The 17,917-nt window shown below is 44.4% G+C and overlaps 1 protein-coding gene across 3 annotated transcripts in view; it reads right to left on the reverse strand.

Moving 5' to 3' along the window:
* Positions 1-17,917, reverse strand: part of LOC144773018 (protein TFG-like) — a 199,579-nt gene that overhangs the window by 19,191 nt on the left and 162,471 nt on the right. For all 3 annotated transcript variants that reach the window (XM_078657778.1, XM_078657776.1, XM_078657777.1), the window contains one exon: positions 7,412-7,504. In XM_078657778.1, the coding sequence (XP_078513904.1) occupies positions 7,412-7,504 (93 nt within the window). The remainder of the gene's footprint in view (positions 1-7,411; positions 7,505-17,917) is intronic.

Here is a 17,917-nt window from a genome sequence, read left to right on the forward strand (position 1 = left end):
TCAAGGTGGAAGGTTTGGGGGATTGCTGGTAAGCTCCAGGCAATAACCATGTTGGATAATTCCAAGCACCCATTTGTCTGATGTTATAGACTGCTAAATGGGGAGAAATTGTTTAAGTCTGCTGACAGGTGTGGTGTAATCGGGGTGGGGGGGGGAGGGGGAGTGAAGCATGGCTAGTCACTGTTTGTTGTGGGAAGGGAGTAACGGGGTGTGTAGCCCTTACCCCTAACCTTGAAGTTGTTGCCTCTATAACCTCCTCAAAAAACCCTTTGGAGGGAAAGGACTGGTTGTTACACTTGTAGGTTGAGGTATTTTGATCTGGGGTGGGGTTTTTGACCCTCCTCTGTAAAAGGAGCAACCAAAAGAGCCTCTTTTGGACCTAGTCTGGAGTGCTCCCATAGACTTAGCTACTTCAGTGTCCTTTTTCATTTTCTCGAACGCATGTCTACATTAGGACCAAACAGGTGGTCCTTATCAAAGGGTGTGTTCAGGATTGACTGTTGGACCTCTGGTTTAAACCCTGGAATCCTTAAACAGGAGTGTCTCCTGAGCAGGATGCTAGCGTTAACCTCTCTAGCTGCGGTGTCTGCAGCATCTAGAGCACATCGTACAAAGGAATTAGAAATTAGCTTACCTTCATTTACTAAGTCCTGTGCCATAATACATACATACATGACTTGCGAAAATACATAGGAGCACTTGTAGTTAAATGAAATGGAGTGCACTTCTACCCGGAGGCCTCGTAGCGCTTAGGACGGGGGGCGTAGACAACAATCAGACCGTGCAATTAGTGGAAGAGGAAGGTTTTCAGAAGTTTACGAAACTTTAGTAGGTCTGGTTCGCTACGCAGGGTAAAGGGCAGGGAGTTCCAGCAGGAGGCCGCATTCCAGGAGAACGAACGACCTCCCCATCTAGCTCATTTGATTTTCCGTGATACTGCCAGGAAGGTAGAGCTGGAACGCAGATTTCTGGGGGGGATGGTAAGGAGTAACTAAAGAACAGATTATCGCAGGGCCTGCGTGCCATATAGCTTTATGGGCTATGCACATCGCCTTGAATTGGATCCTGGCCTGTATTGGCAGCCAGTGGAGTGTTTCCAAAGCAGCTGACCCGGAGTGTCTCCGAGGCAACCTCAGCAGTAAGCATGCTGCAGAGTTCCGAGTCACCTGAAGTTTTTTGATGGTACTCGCCGGAGCGCCCAGATACAAGGCGTTCCCGTAGTCGAGGCGGGACAAGATAAGAGCCTGCACCATGATCCTGCGGGCCTGAAAAGGGAGAAGGGGCAGAATTTTCCTCAGCATCCTCATCAGGCCGAAGCAAGTGGCAGAGAGCTTGGTGGCTTGATGATTGAAGCATAGAGTGCTGTTCAGCAAAAAATACTCCAAGAATCTTGATCTGATCTTTATGTTCCGGTAGAGTGCCCATACAAGTCGGCCAGTCTATGGCTGCTTTGGGTGACTGGGTCTTACCCAGGAACATCAGTTCTGTCTTATCCCAGTTTAATTTTAAATGGGAGAGTGCCATCCAGTCAGCTACTGCTTTAAGGCAGCTACCCAGGGTGCTAGATCAACCCTCAGGGTGGTTGAAGGCAACCACCAGTTGGGTGTCATCTGCATAGGTGACAATTTCAATGCCGAAGGGACGCACTATCTCCGCTAATGGCTGCATATAAATGTTAAAAAGGGTGGGACTCCGGGAAGAACCCTGAGGGACCCAACAATTGAGGGGCCATGGTTTGGATTGGGTAGCACCCTCCAAGACCTGAAACACCCAGTCTTCCAAAAAAGATTGCAGCCAGGTGAGAGCCAGCCCTGTGACTCCGAAATGTCTTAAACGTGTGAGCAGGATGTTATGATCCACTGTATCCAAGGCGGCAATAAGATCCAGTAAGATGATTGCTGTCGTGCCGCCTTGGTCCAGATACCTCAGAGCGCATTCAGTCACTGCCAAGAGGGCAGCTTCCGTCCCAAGCTTCGGGCGGAAACCTGCTTGAGAGTCATGGAGTAGATTGTTCGACTCCAGATGGTGAACCAGGGTGGAATTTATATGCTTCTCAAGCAGCTTGCCCAACCATGGCAGGAGGGAAATCGGACGATAATTGGCCATGATGGAAGGATCGAGATTGGGTTTTTTCAATAACGCTCTAACTTTGGCACATTTCCATTCCAGCGGCACCATTCCTGCGGTGATGGTCATTTAGAACGTTCCGGATTACTGGTCTGATTATATCAGCGACTAGTAACAGATAGCGCGGCGGAGCGGAATCGGTTGGAGAGTCAGATGAAACTCTTAGCATTAGAGGTTTCAGTGAATCTTCATCAAGCAAGGGGAACTCCATTAAAGGGCAATGTGTGATTGAAGGGTTGCTCTCAACCCCAGGGGGGATAGTTTTGCTCTGTGATGAGGGCAAAGAGGGAAATGAGCTGAATTTTTTGATGGAAATATTCAGCCTGCTTGTCGCATCGATTTTGGGCCTCTTTGGAGTCAGGGGGTTCTTGTGGAATGTTCGTGAGTGATTTAGCAATTTGGAAAATTTCCCTCGGGGAGTTGGCTGCAGTGCTTATCTTGCACCCATAGAATGTGGATTGCGCCGTTTTTATTTCCGCCTTATACTTCCTGATCGCTTCTCTGTAAGCGATTCTGCTTTCAGCCCCTGACGCCTGCCTCCAGCCCCTCTCTAACTTCCTACACTTTTGTTTCAGTTCCCTTAGTTTGAGAGTAAACCATGGGGCCTCTTTTGATTTAGTTTTTTTGTGTAGGATTTTCAGGGGAATCACAGAGTCAAGCGAGGTCTGTATCCAGGCATCAAAGTTACTGTTAGCCATACCCGGGTCTTGACCAGACCGCGGGGCAGTGGCGGTCAGTGAAAGCGCCCACTGGCTAACAGAGGTTCGACTCGTTCCTCCCCAGCAGTGGGGCTGGGGTCTGAGCTGCGGGAGGAGTCAGACTTTCCCAGTTAAGCGGCACAAGTAGGTGATCGGTCCAAGGGAGGGGGATTGGGAGGCCTGTGTGGAGCTTTTGATCATTACTGAGCACAGCATCTAAAAGATGACCCTTGATATGTGTAGGTGCGAAGCCCTTCTGCACGATTTGGAGAGCTGCTAAGCTGGACTATGTGAGGAACTATGTGTGGTGCAGTGGTGTATGTGGAGTGGAGCGATTTAAAAATACTTAACTAGTGGGCGGAATTGCTTTATTCTTGCTCCTAGTTGATATTTAAAACAGTGGAGTGGATGACCATGCGCACTATCACCGAAAGGAGGACTCACCTTACCTCCTGACTAGGAAAGACTTCGAAGAAAAAAAACACCTTGCAAATATCCGGACCCAACACACATGCCTCGAACAAGCCCTTTATAAAACTCCACCTTGAGGGAAACTTTCAAAATTTAGGAGTCTCAATTTAGTGAATCTGCAGTAATCCTAAGTCAGAGTAGAATAAAGACTCAAGATGCTGAAAATACGAGAAGCGCGACAAAGGCATTGCTGGAAGATCCTTAAGCACTACTGGCGAACCCTGGTGATTGTAGGAGGATGGATATCGGACTATGGTTACCCCAGATTTTTTGCCTAGTGTTTAGCTGGTTTTCGACTTAGTTGGCCTGGGATCCTGCTAATCAGGGTCCCAGGCTATCTGCTCTCCCTTAAAATGGACTCCATGTACCCTAGGTACATCACCAATTTGGTACTGGACATCTTATCAGCCCCTGTACAGTGCACTATAGGTGCCCAGGGCATAGGTGCATCCAAGGCCTACCAGGGGGTGCAGCATATCTTTTGCCACCCCTGGCTGGTACTTAAATTGACACAACTGGCTGATCCGTCAGCTGGGGCAAGGTGGTGTAATCACCCCTTGCTTAGATATAGTAGACCTATATCTGGACACATATATACCTATAAGTTACTCCTATGGCAGGCCTTAACAATCCTGGAGGCAGAGTGCTTGGTTTTATGTGTGATGGTGCTCTAGCATGAGCTGAGCCTGTCTGCAGAGGTCGGAACCATTTCCTTACTGCTGGATATTGCCATACCATATACCCTTAAGTGCATTATAATCCTCGCGGTTAATGCTAACTTTGGTTTGGCTTCATCAAAACATGTCGTGTTTGGTGTCATACACTTTGGAATACTACCCCCTCGCCAGTTCTGGCGACGGGGGTAGCATTCCACCCTTCTAGAGGGGGAAGACATGTTACTTTACTGAAAACGCGGTTAATCCTAACCAGAGCCCCAGCATCACAAAATGGATGCTGCTGCCACAGACACCAGTCTGGCCTCCTGCTGCTGACCGAAACTTGGCAGAGGACGCTTGGACAAAGGGTTTCCTGTCACAGGGAGGTGCTACACCTCCCCAGACAGGAGATAGTGGATCGTAGCAGGGAGGGTTGAAAGAAACTAGACACTGCCTGGGGCGCAGAAGGTGTCCCCGGGCAGATTTCAGTCAAACCAGTTCTGGGGCCATCCTGCCCCAGTCCTGGCAGCAAACTGGACAAAGGGAAAGGGGTGTAACCACCCCCTTCCTGGGTCCCACCCATAGGAGGGACCTAGCAGGTAACCCAGCCCCTTGATTTGGAATAAAGGTAGGAGCTGGGCTGATGCACATCAGATTATCCTGACTGAAACTTATGAAACAAAACTCTGGACCCTTCGACATCCTACTCGACGTAGAAGACTGAAGAATCTCCCTTGTGGTCAAGGAGTGACCACCCTGTGCAAACAGGCACCATTCAGCACCTCGACGTTTGCTTTGTTGCAGTTCCCGCCGGAACTCGAGCGACAGAGATCGACAAGACCCAGCGTGCCTGCCTTCCAACAGCCCGATCCACAGTCCCTGCAAAGCTGAGACCCCGTGGAGGCGACCTGAAGCGTGGGAGTGGCCATCTTGGAAGAACTACGAAGCGCTGACCATGCAGCTCCCGAGGCTCCCTCGAAGCTGTGCATTGGAGTTTGAGAAGCTCCAGCCCTGAGCAGCTTTTGCACCGAAGCTCACCCCTCGAGTGCTGCGTGGGGCCCCTTTGCATTTTTCTGCTCGACGCGTTGGTCCGGTCGCTTGCCCGTTGGCTAGTGGCCCCAGTACCGACGAACCTTTGAATTTGCTCTGCTAGTCTGGTTGCTCCAGACTGGCCCTCGCTCGCCTGAAAAGGAGCACCCGCTCAGGCCTTGCTGGTCCGAGTGAGAAGCCATCTTCGAATCCTGCGTGTGTTGCCTTCGCCAAGGCCTGTTGACTCCGATCTTGAAGCCGACACCGCCGACAGCAAGAGCCTTCGTGGGACAGCTCGTGATCCACTCCTGGACATCCTCGGTGCCCCAGAGTCCACGTGCAGCGGAGACAAGCTTCACAACATCACCCTGATTGCGCCCGACATCACCTGGTTCCTACCTGGTCACTGGTTAGTGACCCAGACTCTGTCCCCTCTGCTTTCAGGTACTCTACATCTTCGATCCACCCTTGGATCGGACCGGACACTTCTCTTCTGGACGCCTTTAGCATCTTCATCTCCAGGCACCCTAGATCTTTGTGACGAAACCCGACACATCTTCGCACCTGTGCACCCGCTTCCTGTGTGTGAGGTAACTCTTGAACGCCGGTGCTCCTGTAGTGGTTTACACCTCTAGTGTCAAAGTCTAAAGTTTTGTCCTTCTAGTCCAGTCGGAAAACTCTTAAAACTGTAACTCGATAACTTTTACGCACCATTGACTTTGCATTGGTGCATGCGTGTGCTTTCTGCACTGCACCCAAACCCCGCGGGCTACTCCCGTCCTAACTGCTGTTAGTCCAGTGTAGTCCCAGCGATTCCCAAGGCCCTAGGCCTTACCACTGATCGATTAGTGATTGTTACACCACTTTTTTGATATATGGTTTGAGTGGCCACCAGCCTCATCCATAACTGTGCAACTTGTATATGTTATATTGTGCTTTTGTTTAAACGCTTGTGCTTCATTACTCATAAATAGTACTGGGGATTATTCTGAGAATAAATACATATATTTTTAGAATATATAACTTGTGTGGTGTCCTTTCATTTGATATTACAGGATTGCATATGGTAAAACAGCTGGCTTCACATGTCCTCTTGAGTTAAGCCTTTAGGCTGCTTAGTCCATGCTACCTCTAGGATAGCTTGTCTTTAAGGTTGACTTACAACCACCACCATAAGGGATTGTTTGGACTGATACAGGGTGCCCACAGAACTGTGGACATCATACATCAGGCCAACTTCTCAGTGATGAACTAGAAAAACTCTGCTCTGGAACAAATATCAGTATTGGGGGTTGGATCTGGAACAAGCATCTCCGAAGTCAGCAACAGTAGGACTGACATGGCCTTTGCACGGGAGTGGAGGTATGGCCTGGCACTAACATGAGCCCAGACTGAGAAGAAGCGGACAGTAAGTGCTGGGAAAGTACTACACCAGTGAAAATTGAATAGCCCGGACACATCTGTGTGGCTCGAAGGTGCTCAACTTATCGCACAACTTCAAAACATGCTTGGATCCACGACATCAAAGACAGAAGTTGTGCGCGTCCGACTGACATGGACATTGAGCAGATATGGTACAGCTAGAAGCTTTTAGTTTTTGAGTGAGACATCCCTACCACACGGTCTTCAATGAAGAAGAAAAACATCAATTTGAAGGTTGGAAGAACACCAACAAAGTATGAACAGAGAGTCTGATTCTTCCCCCCGCCCCTCCCTCCCCCCCCCCAAAAAAGGCTACTTATGTCAGCATGCATAACTTGGCATGGTCACGTCCAGGTTTCTGCATGTTCAAAGAAAAAACCAACACTTTTAATTGACTAGAGCAGAGATTCTGAACGTGAGATTCGCGGATGTAGAAATGTATGGGGTCCAGGGGTCAGCGACGCTTACTCAAGGAGTCGACAACTGCTTAGAAAATAGTAGGCTACTAAAGCATCTATAAATAACAAGGCATAATGTAAAACTCAAAATTTGAAAACACCCTATACTTCTGAAGGAATTTGAAATTGCAAGCTAAAAATGAAGTTGGGATGCTTGAATTGATTCATGGGAGAAGTGCAAATACATCAATCAGAATATAGTATGGACGATCGGTTGCCTCAATTGAATTTAGAAAAGCTCCACCCTTTCCATTAAAATTGATGATTGCTCGTTTCTGAATTTTTTGAGTCCTGTTTTGAGATTCAAACCATTGAAATTGCTTAGACCAGAGTCCCTGGCGTCCAGTTATGTTTCAGTGGGGTCCTCGAATTCCAGCCTCGATTTAGTGGGGTCCCACAGAAGCCAAGGTTTAAGAATCGATGGTCTAAAGAGTATTGCTGTATCTGAAGCAGATGTCTTTGATTTAATCTAACAAATTACAAAATAATATCCAAAAATCAATTCTTCTCCTAACTTTTCAATTACATACAGCCCATATACGATTCTTACCAGCATACTGCATCCCATACTGTTGCTGAGGCTGGGCCTGTGGTGGCTGAGGGGGGTATCCAGCTTGCTGCGGGTACTGTTGATAAATCTGGCCTAATAAATAAGATTAAAGAAAATGTTAATAAGGAACTCTTCCAAACTGAATGAGACTGAAGTGTATACCACATGTTGTATTTTGCGCTACTTGTTTCAGAAGTCAATTGCACATCATGTGACAAACTAGTTCAACAAATCTGGCCCTGTTTAATTTCAAAAACACCAACTGGAGAAAGACCAGACCACAAAAGAAAAGCAAATATAACTTGTGTCAAATGCTATTGTATTCTTCCATGTAACTAAGTTTCAGACAACATTGCTCAACTCAAGAGTGGTCATGGCACACTTCAAGGATATCTGTATGCATCAACGGGGCCACACATTCAGTACAGCCAGAAGGGTATAACCCAGTACATAAAAGTGCAAAGTTTTTCCAGAATATTCTATCATTTCTTTTTAGAAACAAGCCAGATTTCAAATATAGCAAAAGAGGACTACTTTTTGACCAAACCTTTGAGGACTATCAAATCAAGAAACAGAAGCAGACTTGAAAGAATCCACTGATTCTCTAGACCCCCAAAACTGGCATATTCATAAAAAAAGCACGGACAAAGCCAATAGGTCCCACCTAGCAAGAGCTATTGGCTTTGGCAATGTGCTTCAGTCATGTGGTACATTAGTGTGGTTGCTGTTTAACATGGCTAGAAGTTTGTGAGGTGTGGTAGATTTGAGTGGAGTAGAGCAGGGTAGATTGGAGACGACTAGGGCAAATTGGGATAGACTGGAATAGATTGTAGTGAAGTAGATTGGAGTGGAGTAGAGAATATTGGAGAGAACGCAATTGAGTTCCTCCCTGTTTGTTTAGATAGAACATGGTTGTCTTATTGTCCGCCTGGACTAGTACGGAGCTGGTATGAATAGAGGGTAAAAAAGCCTTGAGGGCTAGATGCACAGCCCTTAGCTCCAGCATATTGATGTGGTACGACTGTTCTTTGGACGTCCACCAACCTGGAGTCTGGAGAGACCTCATGTGCACTCCCACCCCTTGAGGGAGGTATTTGTGATTAACAATTGTGTCAGAGGAGGCTGATGGAAGAGAACTCCCATAAAGAGGTTTTCCTACCGCATCCACCATGGTATAGATAATCTGGCTGCTCTCAACAGATGGATCTTGTTGTCCCATAGAGCAGTCTATGGATCCCACCTGTCCGCCAGATCTTGCTGTAAAGGACGCATCCTCAGCCTGTTGTTGGGGACCAGAAAATGCAGGATGTCATCAACCCTAGGAAAGAGGCAACCTGTTGGACCGAAGGAAAGGTAGTGTGAAGGATTTGCTTGCACTTCAGAGTGATAGATGATAGTCTTTCTTCCGAAGGAAACACTTAACCTATTGCGGAGTCTGATGTTGCACCCAGATAATGTATCCTTTGAATAGGATGTTGAACTGATTTTTCGAAATTGACATGATGGCCCAGCCATTGGTAATGGGCTAGGCATTGTTGGTAGGGAGTCCTCAAACTGGGGAGATGGCCCTTCAGAAGCCAGCTATCTAAGGATAAACAACCATTCCCTAGCGCCTTCGAGCAGCTGCTACCACTGCCTTGCATTTGGTAAACACTTGGAGGGCTGACTTCACCCGAAGAGTAGAACTCTGCACTGATAATGCTTGGCCCCCTACCAGAAAACGCAGAATCTTCGAAGGACGTTGGTTGACTGGGACGTTAAAGTAAGTATTTTGCAGATCTATCAAAACCATCCAGTCCCCTTGGAGGAGAGAGGAGAAGAAGAGTAGAAGAGTAGGAAAGTGTGTATATATATATATATATATATATATATATATATATATATGAAAGTTACAGAGTAGACATGCGCTGACAAGCTTTATACTAAGCGCAACCTTTCTTCCATGTCCATAGTAACACACACTTAGACCAGAACGCTCGTTCAAACACACAGAGCAAACAGACTCATATAGGCAGTGCCAAGCCTCACACATAAAAGTCCAAAATAGATATTTGTCAAAGTGGAGAAGCGTGGCTCAGTGGTTAGAGGCGGCAGACCCGGAAGCTGAGATCGGCCGTGGACCAGGGTTCGATTCCCTGTTAAAAAAGTTTTTTTTTACATTTTTAATCATGGGTTTCTGTTTTTGTCAAATCTAAAATGTGGATTTAAACCAGTTAATGAATTTTTCGAATTGTTGCCATTTCGAATTGTTTGGAAAACAGACTAGGCTACTCATTACAAGTAGTTTGTCCTCGCTGTCTACTATCACGAGGTGTATGATGAAAAAAAAGAGAGAAAAAAATGCACTTTTTTCACTGTTTAGCAGTTACTATTTAAAACGCACGCATTTCCAACTCTGACTGTCTGTGAGCAAGGGCGGATGCCCGAAACGCGTCAGATTGCTTGGTTCAGCTTTTAAATAAAAAATCTGTGCTTTATAATTACTGGATCCGCGTAATTTACTGGGTCGCTGTGGTCGGAGCCTGGGAGATTGCACTTGTTTGATGCTAATTTCGGAAGGTGATTGCTTCCGTGGTGGATCCACTCTCCTGAAGTCGGCTGTCGTGTTCAATCATCCACAAAAGCCTTTCCTGCCAGGAAAATTCGTCAACGACAGCCCCTGTGCCTGCGGAGGTATCGGTTACAAGTTGGAAAATATCGGCGGCGTTTTTTGTAAATTTGAAAAGACGCAAAGGCGCCAAAAACGCCTGTCCAGTCGGAATCCAACGGAAAACGCTCAAATATTTCGGCGGCACGGTGGAGAGGAATACTAAGCACTTGCACGTTACCCTGGGAGCAGGATTGTTGAGCTCGGGTAATTTAGTGCTCACAACATCTTGAAGCAATTTGAACCAGGCGCCATGTCAGAGGAGACCCTCCGTGGCAGGGAAGCGGCGGCAGCCGCTCTGTACTCCAACTTACCCAAGGTAACAACGGGTGTGGGAGGAGGCAGCAATAAAACCGATCAAACTGGTAGCTCCAATACGACAGAAACCCAAATACGTGCTGCATTAAAGAGACTTGAAAAATGCATGTATTCAGAAATGTCCAAGTGGTGGGAGCACAAATCTTTGACTATGTATCTGGAAGAGAATAGAGTTCCCAGAGGCTTACGTATTTTACTGGCACCGAGTTACGATAGGCCTAATCCCAACATGCTTAAGGAGTGGGGCCAAGCTAACTTGGAATCATCTGCTAAGTTGATGCAAATTCTGGTTAAATACGCAGTAATAGATCGTGAACAGCTCATGCAAGAGATTTCAGAAATTAATGAGGAGCTGCTTAAATTCGAACCTCATGATCTAATAACCAAAAGCAGAAAAGAAATTGATGAGCGCATAGCTAAGCAGGAAGAAAAAATTAAAGCCCGCAAGATTTTTAAATTTGCGCGCGACAAGGAAGACTATGCACAGGGAAGAATATTTACTTTCGCGCGCAAATTCGATAATGTGAAGCGCTCCAAATTTGCGCAACAAACGCAGTTGGCTAAACAGGGCAAACCAGATGGACAAACACCGACCTCTGGGCAAGCTCTGGGCCCCACAACAGCTGGAACAAGCCAAATGCACAGCGACAATGAGTCATTGACAAGTGCCCCTACCTCGGATGATGATGCCAGTGGCACTTGGGAGGCAAGCTCAGTTATCCTGGACTTAGGGGAAGAAATGGATTTTTTATCCAACGAAAGACTGCAGTCACTAAGGCCCCGGCACAAACAGCAGACAAAGGGGCAGCAGCAGCAGCAAAGCGTGCCAGGAACAACAGAAGACAGGGCCAGCGCCGGAAAAAGTACAAAAGCGCCCAAAAAACCAAAGCGGCAATACTGGCGCAAAAACAAGTGAGTGATAATACTGTAGTAAACCTATCTTTCGTTGACCTTACCAAGGCTGAACAACAACTCTTAAGCCTTGGCCTCTCATATTGTCCAGTTACTGACTTCAACTATGCCAAAACCCGCATAGATGTCTATATGTATATAAGAAAATGGAAGCTCAAAAAATTCTTTGCAATAAAGGAAGGTCTGAACAACAAGACATCACAAGGAATTGGAGCAAACACCAATGCTCTTTCAAATGTGCCCATGCTTCCGGCCAGTGACACCCGAACAGCACTTACAGTATTGAATCTTATGGGCAATGACGCACTCACCAACGATCTTGCATCCACACAGGATGAACTGAGGGCAGCTGACATTCCCCAAATTGGAGCCAATACCAGTCCTTTCAAACAAACGTCCAAATTTAATCCTACCATGCCCAGAGACTCCATTGATGTTTTTCAGGACGTGGTAGTTGAAGACCTGAAGCGGCTACATCATCAGATCAAGCATAAAAAGCGATACAGAAGCAAACAGGAAACTGAATATCATGCTTTGGTTAAAAAGTTAAGTAATGACCACAACATCATAGTAACCACGGCCGACAAGGGGGGCAATGTGGTCATCTGGCCCCAGGAGGAATATATCAAGGAAGCAAAGCGGCAGCTCGGTGATGGTACCTGCTATTCCATTACCACCATGAGACACTTTGAATCTTCCAAGGAATCACTCAAAAAATTGCTTTTCAAATATAAAAGGGAAGGCATGATTTCCTCGCAAGAATTTGAATTCCTCCATGTCGAGTATCCTGTTTTGCCCAAACTCTACTTACTCCCTAAGATACATAAACTATCAAGACCAGTGCCCGGCCGACCAATCATTTCGGCTATTGCAGGAGTGGCTGAACACGTCACAGAATACATCGATTATTTCCTGCAAAGTCTGGTCCAAGAACTACCTACGTATGTAAGAGACACAGGCGATTTTCTGGCTAAAATCCAAAACACCCAGTGGAATGATGGAATGCTCATGATTACTTTGGACATAGAATCGCTCTATACGAGCATAGAGCATATATGTGGTATAGAAGCACTTGGTTTTTTCCTAGGAAAAAGGCCCATTAATTGTTACCAGCACAACAAAGTACTGATTGAGCTTACATCATGGTGTCTCAATAACAATTTCTTTCTTTTTGGGAGTGACTTATATCTGCAGAAGCGTGGGGTCGCAATGGGGGCCTGTTTCTCTCCCAGCTACGCGTGCTTGCACGTGGGCTGGTGGGAGGAGCAGGTCCTCAGGCGGCAACACGCCCAAATCTTTTCTGATCATGTTTTGCTTTGGCTTCGTTATATTGATGACGTTTCTCTGTTATGGCAGGGTGACAGGAACAGTGCACAACGGTTCATTGACTCTATCAATGTTAACAATGTGAACCTCAAATTCACTAGCTCCATCAGTGATTGTGAGGCAGAATTTTTGGATGTTAAAATCCTTATCCGCAATGGCCAGCTCACCACTAAGCTTCATCGGAAAAGTACTGCGGGCAACAGCATTTTGCACGCTAGCAGTGCACATCCGCGCCATGTGGTAAACAATATTCCTCTAGGTGAACTCTTAAGAATTAAGAGAATTTGTAGTACAGACTCTGATTTGGAATCTTGCACTAATGAAGCTTTGACTAGATTTCGTGCTAGGGGTTATCGTGAATCAGTGCTTAAAACAGCAATGCTAAAAGCCAAAACTAGATCTCGTGCTTCTTTGCTTGAGATTAATAGCAGTGCTGATACATCTTGCACTTCAGATGAAGACACCACGAACCCCAGGTTCCTTACGCCATATAGCAAACAGGCCAGGCAAATAAAATCCATTTTGTCTAAAAGATGGCCTGTTCTTGCTACAGACCCTGTACTGAAATCCGAACTAGCGGAAGTCCCTGTTGTCACCTTTAGGAAAGGTCCCTCACTCAGGTCTCACATCTGCCATGAATTTCCTGAACTTAGAAAAAAGCAGGAATGGATGAAAACAAGATCAGGTTTTATACGCTGCACCTCTTGCAGGGCTTGTAAATTTGGCAAAAGCACTAGGCAATATAGCACGCCGTTCAGTCCAGACCCAATCCAAATCAAGGGTCAATATAACTGTAAAACTGAATTTGCCATTTACGTTTTAACTTGCACATGTGCACTCAGGTATGTCGGCAGCACACGACAACCGGTACACGTTAGGATCCTCCAGCATCTGCGTGCCATCGTTAACAACGACCCAGCCTACCCTGTAGCTAGGCACTTCAAGGCAATACACAACAACAATCTGGAGTGCCTATCTTATTTTGTTATCTCTGCAATAGACAAACCCAGAAGAGGCGGAGATAGGGTCAAATTGCTGAGAAGAATGGAGTCTCACTTCATTCTTGAGCTAGACAGCAGATCTCCAAATGGCCTTAACAACACGGAGGACCTACATGTGTTTCTGTAAATCAAGCCTTGCTTTGTCCACTTCGTTTTGTATTACTTTGGGTGGTAGGGTTCTCTTGGTTGCCGCCCTCCCCCACGTGATGAATATTTTGTTTCCTTGTTGGGTTATTGCACGTATTATCTGCATATATTATTTTACGGTGGTTCATTACTTATGTATTAGTATTTAATTTTTTGGGGTACACTCATTTGAGGACATAGACAACAGTTTTTTTCTGTAGTCCCTGATTAATATGTTTTTGCAACAGTTCGCATTTTGACAATGACATCCCCTTGATTATTATACCAATTAGCCCATGCCTCATAACTATGCTGCTACAGTCGTATGTTTACATATTACGCTGATTTGCACTTTGTTGAATATAGATGCAACATTATACTGTTTACATTCAAGCGTATTTTGTACATAACCAACAATATTATTGCGTTTTTTTTTAATTGCATCTGTTATTAGAATAGCAATTATATATTTTTTTAAATGATGCACTTTGCACTTTATTCTGCTATTTTGCACTATCAACTTTGAATGTTGGCGTGGGCTTTATGTGTGTATATATATTTGTTATATACAACCTTTTTGGTATTTGCATTTTAAGCTGTTAAAAAAGTTTTTTTTTACATTTTTAATCATGGGTTTCTGTTTTTGTCAAATCTAAAATGTGGATTTAAACCAGTTAATGAATTTTTCGAATTGTTGCCATTTCGAATTGTTTGGAAAACAGACTAGGCTACTCATTACAAGTAGTTTGTCCTCGCTGTCTACTATCACGAGGTGTATGATGAAAAAAAGAGAGAAAAAAATGCACTTTTTTCACTGTTTAGCAGTTACTATTTAAAACGCACGCATTTCCAACTCTGACTGTCTGTGAGCAAGGGCGGATGCCCGAAACGCGTCAGATTGCTTGGTTCAGCTTTTAAATAAAAAATCTGTGCTTTATAATTACTGGATCCGCGTAATTTACTGGGTCGCTGTGGTCGGAGCCTGGGAGATTGCACTTGTTTGTTGATATATATATATATATATATATATATATATATATATATATATATATATATATATATATCCCCCCCGTGGGATTCATAATCAAGGGTCTTTATTAACAAGAAAGACGACAGACGCGTTTCGGCGGACAAGCCCGCCTTGCTCGCTCCATCTGGTTTCACCAAGTGTATAAGACATTTATAGTGATACAATGTAACCCATTGGTTCTGTGAAAAACGACAAAACTGACATGTGACAAACCATAGACATAGAGGGTTAAAAAAGCATACATTTAGTAATTCATGTATTCAAGCATATAACATTAAATGCGTAAATAATTCTTTACAATTTAAGTTAGTGTTGCCCTCATGATTATGCAAACCTCCTATATTTTAACCACATGTACATGTATTTATATAGCGCAAATCACCGACCCGGTATCTTAGCGCTTGCTTAGGGAACCCGTCATGGTATTCCCTTGTGAGATACCCCGGCAGGGTATCCACAAGGTGAAAGCCAGGCATCCCGCCGCGAGGGGCCGTAATGGAGATTAAGCAAGCTATTGCCCAGAGTTGCAGAGTGTGACCCCGTGAGTTGAGTAGGCACCGGAGCGAGAATTGTCGAGTCCGTGGAATTTTTTGAGCCCGAGACCCGCCGAGGCGGGGAATCGAACCCTGGTCCACGGCCGATCTCAGCTTCCGGGTCTGCCGCCTCTAACCACTGAGCCACGCTTCTCCACTTTGACAAATATCTATTTTGGACTTTTATGTGTGAGGCTTGGCACTGCCTATATGAGTCTGTTTGCTCTGTGTGTTTGAACGAGCGTTCTGGTCTAAGTGTGTGTTACTATGGACATGGAAGAAAGGTTGCGCTTAGTATAAAGCTTGTCAGCGCATGTCCACTCTGTAACTTTCCGGTATATATATATATATATATATATATATATATATATATATATATATATATATATATATATATACACCCACACATACATATATACATACACACACACACACACACATATATATATGTATGTATCAGAAAACAGAGGTTGCCCCGCTGACGGTGTTTGAGTCTGCACCCTTCATGTGAGGCATCTTCAGTGGGGCAACCTCTGTTTTCTGATGTTTAACGGCCAGTCCAGCCGCGAAGATGCCCCGCCGCCGGAAAGGCGGCTCTTCAGTGCTCGAAACCGCGAGCCTGTCAAGGAATGAAGGGGACCTTTGCCGTCGGTATATATTGGCATCAGGACAGTGTTTCCCGTACTGCTTTTACCCACTGGGGTTAGTATTTTGAACATTTGACTGCGGCAATTATTGGAAACACGAAGCCAGCGACACCCACATGGGTTCTACAAGGAACTACAAGTTCTGTGGCAGTTTATTACGGGACTACTAGAATCATGAGGCCATGAATGACAACGCCCAGTGGGGCGGGACTTGGGCAAAGTAATAAATTAGCTGTTTAAACGTTTTGTGTCTACGTGTTTTGATGCCAAAGTGAAGCCAGTGATCAAGAGCGTGATATCGCTCGAAACGCGTTTGGCATTTGCATTTAAATTGAAGCAAGGGAGCGGGAGTGCGGTCACTGCTGCCGCCGACGGTGTTTGAGTCTGCACCCTTCATGTGAGGCATCTTCAGTGGGGCAACCTGTTTTCTGATATATATATATATATATATATATATTCACTGAAAAAACCATAGGTTTCAGGCCTTATATAGTTAGGAATTCGCATTTAAAAAAACCATTGAAATTGCTCCTATATAGTTAGTTGTACTAACTATATTTCGCGCACCCGCAATCCACTGCTCATGTCACATATTACATCATTCATGACATGGTCAGTGACATCACTGATGACATCAATGATGACATCACTGATGACATCATGCAGTGAATGTGGTTTGCTAAGTTACTTAAATATGCATTATATATATATATATATATATAGCAATTTGCATTGAAGTATAAGTGGATATATAAAAATAAATATTTGGATGGAGGACTTTTAACAATTTATAGTGTCTCACTAAATATAGTGGATAGTAACTAAACTGTGTGAATATCTGTATCACTTGGTCAGTTGTTGTGTAAACTGGTTCTCCAGTTGGTTACTAGCTATGTGAAAGTCTATGTTAGTTATTGATTAGTTAACTGAGTATTTGTATGGGAGAGTGAATGTGTGTGTGGTACGGTAGAGGGTGTGTGACTGCCCAAAGATGTGTGAATAGTTGATTCAGTAGATATATGAAGTTAAAACTACATGTTCTAACAGTTGTTTGGGTGAGTGAATATCTTTATGGGTCTGGTGGTGAGCAAATATATTTCTCAATGGTACATGTCCAACAAACTAGAAAAATAAAAGGCAATGTATGTGTCAGTTGTATATAAATAAGTATACATAAGACTCAATAATTGTGTGAGTGACTGTATGGATAACTGTATACTTGTAATAATGATTTTATAATATACTAAATATGACTTACTATCTAAATGAATAGATGAAGTGGTGTTTGTATAAGTGTGTACCTAAGTAAGTATGTAAGTATGATCCATCGTTTGCATAAGTGAGTAGGATAACTTCATATGTGAATAGGTTGTGTGCTGGTGTGTAATGTCGGTATAGGTGTATACGTAATTTTGATAGTGTTCTATTGTTCATTGACAGCATGTATGAGTGAATCTACTGTAAGTGATTAGATGTGTGTGTATACATCTAGGAATCAATGAGTGGATTTTTAAATACTTTTATTGCTGTGTCAATGGATTCAAATTGATACTCTGTATTTTACAAAGAGTGATGAAAGATTTTACTAGTGTATGAAAAGGTGTATGTGATTGTCACGTGGATGATGTCAGTGATGTCATCATTGATGTCATTTGAGATGTCATCAGTGAGGTCACTGACCATGTCATGAACTATGTAATATGTGACATCATCAGCAGTGGATTGCGGGTGCGCGAAATATAGTTAGTACAACTAACTATATAGGAGCAATTTCAATGTTTTTTTTAAATGCTAATTCCTAACTATATAAGGCCTGAAACCTATGGTTTTTTTCAGTGAATTTGCAACGTTTTTTTAATGCTAATTCCTAACTATATAAGGCCTGAAACCTATGGTTTTTTCAGTGAATTTGCAAGGTTTTTTAAATGCTAATTCCTAACTAGGTCAGGCGTGAAACCTATGGTTT

The sequence above is a fragment of the Lissotriton helveticus genome, chromosome 8 (assembly GCF_964261635.1).
Source record: "Lissotriton helveticus chromosome 8, aLisHel1.1, whole genome shotgun sequence".
Taxonomy (NCBI): domain Eukaryota; kingdom Metazoa; phylum Chordata; class Amphibia; order Caudata; family Salamandridae; genus Lissotriton; species Lissotriton helveticus.